Source organism: Schistocerca serialis, chromosome 5, assembly GCF_023864345.2.
Source record: "Schistocerca serialis cubense isolate TAMUIC-IGC-003099 chromosome 5, iqSchSeri2.2, whole genome shotgun sequence".
Lineage (NCBI taxonomy): Eukaryota > Metazoa > Arthropoda > Insecta > Orthoptera > Acrididae > Schistocerca > Schistocerca serialis.
The window spans coordinates 313,476,089-313,488,436 of NC_064642.1; the positions used below are offsets into that span (position 1 = coordinate 313,476,089).

The following is a 12,348-nucleotide window of genomic DNA, read 5'->3' on the forward strand; positions in this document are numbered from 1 at the left end:
ATAGTATACATATTCGACGTCTTTTCATACCGTTGAAGTCCCAGTCCCTCAAATTGGTAAAATATGATTTATGAAATCCAGTGCACGAATGAAAGAAGTTGTTGAATTTTTTTTCATAATGCACCACTGTACGCAATAATTGTTGAAGTCCTAATTTAGAAGAAAAAAGACATTACTCCAAAATAGAAAGACTGAAATAAAATGCATTTTTCATACGCCACATTGCAATTAAGTCTTTTAATCCTCCCTAACAAACAACAGTTACAACAAATTTTTACGTTCCTTAGGATCAGTATATAGATGTATATTTGGTATCCTTTCTACAAATGACGACCCTGCTGATAATATGGAGCGAAATTTTTGAACACTGTAAACAAAACATCTTAATTGAAGACACCAGACAATAGTTCATACATTTATGTTGTAGTCCTATAATCATACTATCGCTTCTATTGTTAAGTTATTCCAGTTGTGTAGCTGCATAGATTGAATTTAGTTACCTAAGAGAAAAAATGCTTATATTCTCTAAAGATTTAGAGGCACATGTATACGTTTACTTGTGATTACATTTCGCTTTAATTTGTGACAAGGGATTGCACTGCATACATATGTAATCCGTGGGAGAGCGAAACGCTGACCTACATAAACGATCCGCAGAAGTCGCTTGTCAAAGGTCTGACGTCGGCATGTCGTTATCTTAGGCTTCGCAGACGCATTGCAGAGACTGGAGAGCGATGTTTTGATTGTATGTCGAGTGTAGCAGTTCGTCTCGTTAAAACTGACTGGAGACTTGAAATATGGTGAATCATTCAATTGCGGATAACCCTATTATGGGTCATCCGCCTCATTATCTACACGAATTACCTGTAGAAGATGAGGAGAGGTTGGAGAACTTATTTAAAACGCTGGACACTGACGGAAATGGAAAGATTGACATTCACGATCTCTCAGCAGCTCTGAAGGAATTCGGTGTCCACCAGAAATATGCCCAGGTACGGAATCAAGTTACTACAAACTACTTGTCTACATGACAAGTGCTTTAACGCCGCTGTTAATCGTTCATTTCTTCACCATTTCCTTCTTATACCTCAGAACAACAGGGATGTTGGAACTAATAATTATTGATTTAGGACAGCGAAAACTATGCCATTAGAAGCTACCACCGAAATAATTTGCAAGATTTTATATACAGCGCAAACTATGTACGTGCATCGTGAACTTGAAGATTGTTTTGTAGCTGCTGTCAGTGAATTTCTGTTTCCCAGTCGTTGCTGTGAAGGAATTATGTTTGGTAAGCGAAAAGCACAGAGCCTATTTCTTGTATATATGTACCTAGTAGTAAATGTCTGTGCTGGGTTCTGAGGTAACGTTCGGGCAAATTTATGAGAGAAGCGCCACTAGTTAGACAACGGCATAAGAGATATCGAGTCTGTCATGAACTACATCTAAAAGTTCATGCCAGCAGTCATGATGCGGTAACATCAATTGCAAATTAGCAATGATCATAGACAAGCAATTTTTATCACTCAATAAACTATAAATATCAGAATAAGACAAATGGAAATGATATTCTACATTACCCACACGTGGCGAGGTAACTTGAAGCCTGTGTAATAATAATAATTAAATTTTGTCATTCAGCTCGTAACAGCAATAAAGACAAGAGCATACATTTCATATTGTAATTTAATTTACATGAAATGGGTTAAAGTAGAAACCACATGTTACAAAGCAGTACTTACGTATTCAAAAAATTTATCAATAGTGGAAAAAGGGTTGTTTACCAGTAGCTTAAACAATTTGGCTTTAAAAATATGTACAGGTAGTTCTTTAAAATCTTTGCTTAGTCGGCTAAACATCCTTAGCCCAAGGACTAGGGAGGAGTTCTGTGATTTACATTGTCTATGATGTGGCATGTCTATGCATGTTCTGTTTTTAGTATTACAGCTGTGAATATCACTTCTCAATACAAACTTTGAAACACTGTTTCTGTTGTACAACAGAACCTTATAAATGAATAGGTTTACTACTGTCAGACATTGCAATTTAATGAATCGAGGTTTACAGTGTTATGATTTACTGGAATCAGTAATTATTCTTAATACTGTCTTCCGAAAAAGTAAAATGTCATTTATGAGACAACTACTACCCCACAATAAAATTACATATGATATAATGCTTTGGAAGAAAGCAAAATATGCTGATCTTACATAGTTCTCTGGTACATGCCTTCTTAAATTTCTAATTAAATAAATAATTCTTGAACGTCTATACCCAATATATTTTGATGTGTGGCTCCCAGGACAATTTGTTGTCAGTAGTAACACCTGAAAATTTAATGATTCCTAATTCATGGTGGTTAGGGATCTCCTTCAAGCTAAAGTAAAGGTCCTTGGTTTTACTTCCATTTAGCAAGAAAACATTCACTCTTACTGGTAGGTTAAAACTGTGTTCCGGACCGAGACTCAATCTTGGGACCATTCCCTTTCATGGGAAAGTGCTCTACCCAAGCAGGACTCGCGCCCCGCGAAAGGCAAAGGTCTCGAGTTCAAGGCTCGGTCTGGCACACAGTTTTAATCTGCCAGGAAGTTTCATATCAGCACACACTCTGGTGCAGAGTGAAAATTTCATTCTGGAAACATTCACTCTGAACCACAGTGAAGATTGAGCAAGGGTATTTTCGGTTAGTGTTTACAGTGTGGCTGTATCTGAGCTTCTATTTACGAAAGTTGTCATTGGCGTACAGTATTGTGAGAATTTATGAATAAAGGCAGATAATTAACAGAAGCAATAAAGGTCGAAGCACCGACACATGGGACACTTCAGTCCTAACATAAACCAAATTTGACTTCTCTCTACCAATGCACACAACTTGTCGGCAGTTATCTAGGAAAGATTTAAACATATTTATACTGTTGGTGTCAAAACTATAGCAGAGTAGCTTAGTCAACATAGTGTTATTCTCTACACAATCAAAAGCTCTGCTCAGGTCACAAAACGTAGCCTGGGCTTAGGTCCTAGTCTCGATCACATCTAGGACGAATCTTACTAGGTAATCCATTGCATCACTTATGGATTTAACTGTCCTAAAACAAAATTGTTTATTGATAATTATGTTTGATTTGCGCAAGAAAACACTAACTTGATTATTCATTATTGAATTTTTAGTTTATCAGGGAACTGACTTTCAACTAGAAATTTATTTACACAGTAAGTTAAAGGCTAAATTACACTGTCAGTAACATCTTTCAACAAAGTTTATGACAAATCGTAGTAATCAACACCTGCTGCAGGTTTGAAATTTTTCACTATATTCAGGATAGTGTTGGGACACTTCTGTGAAAATTCTCGGGAAAGGCTTTTCAAAGCAGTTGATGAATCTCTAAATTATAACTGGATACATGTTTTGCAGCACGTGCTTGCATCCACATACAAATCATTGGTTTGACTGCTACCAAATTTTGACCATTGTCAGTTTTGTCAATTTTTTTATTTATTTTTTTTAATTTTTCTGCAGTGTTTTTTCATATTTAGAACTTCCCCCATGCTTCAGTTTTGAGACACAGTTTATGTGACATGTTAATGTGTGCTGCTGCATACAGTTATAGTACTGCTGCTTACTGAAAGAATAACTCTTTTTTTTTTTTTTTTTTTTTTTTTTTGGTACATCATCTAGAACCTTTCTTAGAATTTAGACTGGCTACAGCGAGAAAGCTTTACTGAATAAGAGGAATGTAACATCTAATATAAATTTAAGTGTTAGAAGTGTTTAAGTTTTGGAGTGTAGCCATATAGGGGAGTGAAATGTGGAAGATAAATAGTTCAGAGAACAAGAGAATAGAAGCTTTTGAAATGTGATGTTGTAGACGAATGATGAAGATTAGATGGGTAGGTCATATAACAAACCGTGAGGTACTGAACTGAATTGGGGGAAGAAAGTTTAAGGTGCAACTTGACTTAAAGAAGGGATCGGTTGATAGGACACATTCTGAGACATCAAGGAATTGCCAGTTTGTAATGGAAGTAAGTGTAAGAGATTCAAACAGGTAGGAGTTGCGGTAGTTATGCAGAGATGAAGAGGCTTGCACAGGACAGAGATGCATGGAGAGCTGTGTCAAACCAGTCTTCAGACTGAAGACAACAGCAGAAGTTCATATTTCCTATTTTAAGAGCACACGTGTTAACAATGACGAAGGTAGCCTCAGCCTATAAGGATGGTTTTGTATATTTTATTCCAAGGGCTGCATTCCACCAATGTACTACACAGAATATTTTGGTGAACATATTGAAATATTTATATATTTACCTATAAGTAAGCTTTACAAGCAATCACTACTTTTGTTTATTTAATTTCTATTGTGCTGCATCTGTTTTTATTCACCTACTTTGGACTACCCGTTTTTTTTTCCCCCTAAGCTTATTTTACTTCAACAATATAGAATATGTACTTGGGTTGAAGTGTCACTTTTTCCAGTAGCCTAAAGTAATAGCCTGGTCCCACAGCATTCCACTGTCTTCTGTATTGACAACAATATTGCACATCAATTCTTGTGATCAGTAACTTGACCGTGATCAGTTCATTTATCTATCATTGAATCATTTTGTTCCTGGCCTAATGGCTTGAGCATTACAGAAGCAGTGTCTGGGCTCTGGTTTGTTGCACCATACACCCTTGCATCCTACTGCTTTATTCTTCAGTGCTGTCAGTCAGTTTCTTCAGCTTACAAAAAGTAGATCCTTACCAAATAGTAGTCATGTGGCTTGGATAAAATATCTAGTGTGGATGAGATATCTAAACAAATTTCTAAATCTCCCATGTGATTCATTAAGTATGTAATTGGACTGGGCAAACAACTGTATTAAAAGTGAGAGGGGACAGAAGTTTCAAATTATGGTATAAACCAATATAATGGATCATCATTTTTATTTAGGTGCTTGACACTACCATCCAGTCTCTGTTCAGAGCCATAGTGGTAAAATATGAGCTGCTTTAAAGAATACATCATGGATCATTTATGGATTATGCAACATTGTAAGAACTGTATGTTAGTCTGGCTTATTCTTATTAAGGGAACTTTCTTGTTGCAGGTGGGCAGAGAAATGATCTACTTAAAGTTTGATAACCATTTGCATTCCGCTATAATATTTTAACGATTGATAAAAATTAATTCTTCTTTCCGTTGACACTCTTTTTTGGAAATGGAGTTTGGTGATATGGCAGTGATGTGGAGGAACCTAAGAGTTCATTCACTTGTATGTTACAGTCTATGACTGAGTCATCTGAACTGGCTGTGACTTGTAATCAAGGGAATAATGGTCTTTTTATATATCAGATTGTGTCTTTGGGGCTACTTAAAGTAAATCGTTAAACTCTTCTTGTTCTGTTTTGGAAGCATTATACTTTAATAGCTTCGTGATTGACACCTGTGGTGGAGGGCCGAGTTGCCAGCTTGTCATAACATGCCACCTGTTCATGCAGTTGATAGTTGCATGTGCACAAAAAAATCTTATTCACAGTTGTAGCTGCCATATTCGGTGGTGGGGCCGGTAGTGGTGGAGGCCACAGCTGCTGCCTGTTTTTCCCCCTCCCCACCCCGAGGACAATGGTTCAAACCCGTGTTCGGCCATCCTGATTTAGGTTTCCCATGATTTCACTAAATCGCTTCAGGTTCCTTTGAAAGGGCAAGGCCAATTTTTCCCCCACCCATCCCTAATTTGGTGGGACCAATGACCTCACTGTTTGGTCCCCTCCCCCAAATCAACCAACCAACCCTCCCTGCCCCCTCTCACCATGTTGTGGAGGACCCTACATGGCCCCCTCCCATCTGAGCAGCCTGTGTCACCTGGCAAGCTGTGCTTGCACTTACTGTGCAAGCATTGCAGCTAGCACATGGAGACTAAGAAACAGGTGTGATTGGTTGACAACTGTCTCCTACCACTAGACTCGCTGAAATATCAATCACAAAGCTATTTTAAGCTAAGTATAATGTTCTTATTTTCATGCCTAGTATTGCTCTTGAATGTAGAGATACAGGTGTGTTTGGAGTCTTCTATTTCTTCACTTTGTGTAGAGTCATGGACTTTAGTTGCTACCTTCCTTTAGGATAATGCAGTAGATCTCACAAAAGCAGGAGGTTGCAAAGCCTCCATTTCCTCTTTGGTTGGAGCCTATAGAATTCATTTCTTTACTTTTATCTTTTGTTATTCTCTTCCATGCACCTGTGTGTGTGCACTTGAGCAGTTTATTCATTTTCAGATGAATGAAATATTCTGGCCCATGGGCATCTTTTCCACGTCTTCCATAGATTTCCATTTCTTGACATGCTAGTGTGGTGTGGCCGGAGCTCTCATGTAGAGTTGTTTCCTAGGGCATCCCTTTTGAAAGGGCTAATGTAGCTCTACCGTTTCTAGAAATAGTGGTGAATCTTAAAATAAAAGCAGTGGTTTTTTGTAGTTTCACATAATTCTTTCATGGTGTTCCTTATCCCTGAGTTCTTCCACTTCATGTTCCTTTTATTATTATTCTGTATCAATCTCCATGATGTCTCTACAGCTAACAGCAGCTGCACTGAAGATAAGAATGTCAGGCTTTTCCACTAGTATGTGATATTAACCTGAATTCTGGCAGAGGTTTCTACCCTAGAGGACACTGCTGCGAAATCATAAAACTCCCTACAACATTTTATAAAACTTAAGATACAAAGAATTGACATCTTTCCAAATGACCCCTCTTCTTTGTGTAGCTAAATAACTTTTCTGGTATTCGTATGCTACGTTATTCATTTAACTTTGTCTTACCCACACAAGTCTCTGGAAGTTTAGCTTATCAAGCTCTTTTTGTTGCTTGTGTTTGAGACAACCCTCCCAAGCTTTTGTTTCGTTTTGTGTGTTCGTGGTCCCACAAGACACTAGGGAAGTTAATATCCTCAGAGATAGAACAGTGCTTGCTTAGGTGTCACAAAAAAATAGTATCATAAGATCCCCATTCTCAAAGACACACCACATACTACAGTCACACCTCACAGTTGGTGCTGAAATATGCCCAGAACTTACAGTACGAAAGGACGTTCAGCAATTACCAATCCACGGCTCGGGAATTCCAGATTTGCCAAACCTACATGTACGCAGCAAGGCTGGTGGAGATCTTGAGGCAAAGGCAGGAAGATTTTAGACTTCCAGTTCAGAGGGGGCCTGGAAAGGGGAAGGGGGATCCATGAGTTCCTGGAGGAGCAGTAGTATTAGTAGATGATAAAAATGGTTTCATGACACAGCAGGAGGTAACTGAGTAACCCCTCAGTGAGCAACACATTTAAGAAAGAACAATATTAGAATGAGCTTTCTTTGTAAGACATGTTACATGTTAACTAATGCAGACTTGGACTCAGCAAAACTGTTATTAGTATCGCTTTGCCTGATATCCTGCATTATATCAAACCACAAATCATGTGATTTTGCAACATTTTACTCTGTTCAGCGATAGAAAACATTGGAAACAAAACTGTGATCATTTGCAAATCTTAACCCTGATTTCCTGCCATCAATCATCACTTGAAACAATATGAGGTGCTTAGAGTACAGACTATGCCCAAAATGCGAAACCACTGAATAGAGAACCCCCAAACAAATAAAAAGCAACAGAGGTGATCTGCAAAAATGAATATCAAAATGTTCTTTTGTGTGCGTAACAAACTGCATGATACAGAGTGTTCCTGGCCAAAGGACATTTAATAACAATAATTCTTCCTGAGGAATTACTTCCCTAATTGCATTATTTATAAAAACAAGCAGTGGATACTGTGGTGCAACAGTGCTTCAGGAGAAGTCTTGAGGCTGGTTGGCTTGTTTATGCCTAAAAATGGAGTCATACCCATCCCCCTATCTACATTATTCAGCCAATTTGGCATTGGTAGTTTTCTTTGATTTCTAAGAAAACATGATACTGGTTCACTATTGACTTTGGAAGAAGTCACTGACCCCCTGGTAAGTGGTCCAGACTGATACACTTCAGATGTGTTCCAAAGGTTCACAAATAAAATGTACTGATGCAGGAAATTATTACATAGAAATGGAATTAATTTTTATGTACTGTTTTAGGTGAACACTATTTAGAGGGCAGAATCTCACAAAAAACTGTAGTAAGACAAATGACATTGGGCATGGCTCAAAGCTGTTAGATGGTGGTTTCGTTGGCTGGTGTAATTTTACCAGTAGGTACTGGATTTGGATCATACTAGATGCAACCATATGTGCTTCTGTACACACATTCCAGGAACTTTGTGTAGAAACTGTATAGTTTTATAACAATCCCTCTTCCTGGAACGAAACTTTCTGTGGGCAGCAGTGTCTGTGAGTGTGTGTGCGCGGGCGACAGGTGACAGGTGAATATGGGGTTTAGTTGTGGATGTTTGCCTTTATGTGAGCAGTACACACTGTCCTACAAATTGCCACATTTCTGTAGCCATGTGAAATTGCTTCATCACACTTGAAGTATGATCCAGAAGTCAAAGTACTTGAACCTTGTGGTTCATAATGAAACAAACAAAACTGAACAAATGCTGAGATTTTCCCCTTGAAAAGCTTGCAGCTAGTTTCCTTATTCAGTGTCTAGTCATGTCATCGATGTTGCATTAAACTGCTATATTATGCATACCAACGAGGTAAATCATGTGAGACAGCTCTTCACCAAATCATTGGGAAGGTGGGAAAAACATTTCACTTCCAAGAAATAGCTCTCTGCATCTTCCTGGATATTGAGGGGGTGGGGCTTCAGTAACCTTAGATTCCATGGTAAGGGCAGCAGAGGTGTATTACCTGGGGACCGCTATGCGTACATGAACCAGGGCCATGCTTAGTGAAAGGAAGGTTGAGGCTACCATGATGAACGAAAAGATGGTAATTAACACCATTAGAGGCTGCCCACAAAGAGGGGTTTTGTCTCCTCTATTGTGGAATCTAGTGGTGAACGAACGCAATGAGGAACTAAATTCTAGACAATGCTTCTGCCAAGGGTACGCAGATGACCTTGTCATAGTAATACTTGGCAAATTCACTGACAGTTAGGAATATGGCACGAGGAGGATCGGACATTGTGAAAAAATGGTGCATTAAACAGGATCTGAGAGTTAATCCTAAGAAGACTGTTGTGGTGCAATTTACGAGGAGACATATTCAACACTCAAGTTGGAATCTAAAGCTCTTCGATGAAACTCTACCAGTGAAGAGGATAGTGAAATATCTAGGGGTAACCTTGGATGAGAAGCTAACTTGGACCCCTCACATTAAGAGCATCTGCTCCAAGGCAGAAAGTACTCTAGTGAGTACTAAGAGGGCTTGTGGCAAAAACTGGGACCTAAGTCCCAGGGATACACACTGGGTATACACCACAGTGATTAGACCTACGATTTCCTACGGGGCCATAGTGTGGTGGAAGAAGGTAGAACAGCAGGTTGCTGCCAAGGAGCTTGCTAAGGTTGCAGAGATTGGCCTGCTTAGCCATAACGAGTGGAATTAGCAGCACACCAACCGCTGGGATGGAAGCCATGCTGGATATGCCTCCACTTCACCTTTGGGTCAAGATGGAGGTAGCAGCTGGGCCACGCAGACTTAAAACTGGCAAAAAACTGGGTCTTATTCAGATATCCAGAATCATACACTAACATAGTGGGTGAGGTAAATATAGGAATGGCTGGGAAATGCCTGCTGACTATATTATAACTCCCAACTGCTTCGATAAGCCTTGCAACATAATAATTGGAAGTAGGGAGCAGTGGGAAAAAAACAGTTAGACACCATACGGAGAACATCGTTTGGTTCACCGATGGGTCGAAAACAGATAAAGGCATTGGGGCAGGGGTGTACAGGGTTCAGCCAAGACTGGAGAGCATCATGTCTCTAGGAAAACTGGCCTCTGTATTCCAAGCTGAAATTACTGCAATCAGGGTATGTGCGGAGGAGAATATGCATAGGTGCTACAGTGACCGTAGCATCTACATCTATTCTGAGAGCCAGGCAGCCCTGCAATCATTGGCAGCTCCTGCAACAAGATCTAAGATTGTTGCAGATTGCCACAGGGCTCTGGTGGAGCTAGGGGGCAGCAATAGGGTAAACCTAGTGTGGGTCCCTGGCCACTCAGGGATCTGCGACAATAAACAAGCTGATACATTGGCTAGGATGGGGGCATTAACTCCATTTATTGGACCAGAAACTGTCCTGACAATCACCAAAGCTATGATCAAATAAGAACTACGGAACTGGCTTAGGAAACAGCATGTAGGATATTGGTCCAAGGTCCAGAAACAAAAACATGGTAAGGTAATGATGCCCAAGCCATGTTTTAAAAGAAGCTCTGTAATCCTGGGATTGAACAGGAAAGAGATCAAACTCGTGACTGGACTGATGACCAGCCATGGAAATTTCAAAAAACACCTATACACAATGGGTATAATGAAAGAGGACCCTAAATGTAGGTTCTATGATGAGGATATAGAAACTGCATCACACCCAGTCTCAAATGCATGGCATTGGAGAGTAAAAGATACAAAATCTTCGGGACAACTAGACCTGATGAAATTCTGTCTAGTAAAAAACTGGTAGAGGGACTCCTTGCACCATTTAAGGGTACTGCTTGGCTTTACTAGATGCACAGAGAGCGATATCGCACAATAACCCTAGTTTCGGTGCAGGCAGTGGTGGGTCAGAACCAAGCTGTTTTAGCTTCCCTGTTAAAATCAATCAATGAAGCAATCAAACTGTGATATTTCTTACTTTCTTCTCTCATAACTGTTTATTGGACCAATGTAGAGCTAGCGAACTTGGCAAAAGGTCAAGAGACAACTTAATTGCTTTAGAACTGTGTGGCTGTTACGAAACTATACATGCCCTGATCTTCAGTAGAGGCCTTCTTTCACGTAAGAAACTTAGGCAGTGGAAAGTTGGTGGAAACGGCTACAGTAATTTTGATCTTTACTATAAGAGAATACCCAGAATTCCCCCTCCCAAAGGCAGGCCCTAAGTACATTCATGCTGATCCAGTATGTTTTAATGTCTTAAAACACTGTTTGGGAATATGACCCAAAGCTAATTTCTGTGGAACAGTTTGTTTGTAACTGTTAGTGGATGATTTCATCTTAAATCATACAGGTCATGCAGCTTGTGGTCATGAATTTATGTGGAAAAACGTATATTACACCTCTACATCATAAATGTTAAGAAATAAAGTATTTTCTTTTTATCTTAATTTTCGTAAATAGTACAGCCTTTTGAAAAATGTATATTTTGTAAATAACTCTTAAAACAGTAGAAACAAAAAAATATGACTAATAAACCAAGAGTACTCTAAACCTGGCAGATCTTCTGCATTGCAGCTCCCTCTTACTGTATTGAAATGTAGTTAACATCTGCACGCTTCTGGGCTTCCTGTAACTTAAGACAAAAATACAAATTTAAGTTAATTTTTCCACGTAATTTTTTTTTCCTTTTTTTTCTGATTTGGGAAGTCGCAGAATGGTATCTTCCATCATATTGCCAGTTACTACTGATGTAATTATAAATACCATTTTCTCTGGTCCAGCTATCTGCATCACATGAGTATTTATTACTAAAAATTGCATTTTTGTGAGTTTTTAAGAATTATTTACTTGAAAACCCCCATCTGAAAACTTTCAGGAATTAAACAAAATGTTGTTTGGTTCTCTCTGCGGGCACTACTCAGGAGGAAATCGTTATAGGAGAACAGAAACTGGAATTCTACACATCAGAGTGTGGAATGTCATATCCATTAATCGGGCAGGTAGGTTAGAAAATTTAAAAAGGAAAATGGATAGGTTAAAGTTAGATATAGTGGGAATTGGTGAAGTTTGGTGGCGGGGGGAACAGGACTTCTGGTCAAGTGAATAAGGCTTATAATACAAAATCAAGTGGGGTAATGCAGGGGTAGGTTTAATAATAAGTACAAAATAGGGATGCAGATAAACTAATGTGAACAGCTTAGCAAACTAATCATTGTAGCCAAGATAGACACAAAACCTGTACCCACCACTGTAGTAAAAGCCTATATGCCAACTAGCTCTGCAGATGAGGAGATTGAGGAAATGTATGATGAGATAAAAGAAATTATTCAGATAGTTAAGGGAGCCAAAAATTTAATAGTCATGGAGGACTGGAATTTGATAGTAGGAAATGGCAGAGAACGAAAAGTAGTAGATGAATATGGGCTGTGGGAAAGAAATGAGAGGAAGTCGCCGGGTAGAATTTTGCACAGAGCATAATTTAATCATATCTAATAGTTGGTTTAAGAATCGCGAGAGAACGTTTTATACTTGGAAGAGACCAGAGGATTTCAGATTGAGT

General features: G+C 39.0%; 1 protein-coding gene across 1 annotated transcript in view; it reads left to right on the top strand.

Moving 5' to 3' along the window:
* Positions 1 to 685: 685 nt before the first annotated feature.
* The window catches only part of LOC126480870 (calcium-binding mitochondrial carrier protein SCaMC-2), a 232,720-nt gene continuing 221,057 nt past the window's right edge, over positions 686 to 12,348 (top strand). Inside the window, exon 1 of the mRNA XM_050104249.1 lies at positions 686 to 992. Within this exon, the coding sequence (XP_049960206.1) occupies positions 798 to 992 (195 nt within the window). The 5' untranslated portion in view covers positions 686 to 797. The remainder of the gene's footprint in view (positions 993 to 12,348) is intronic.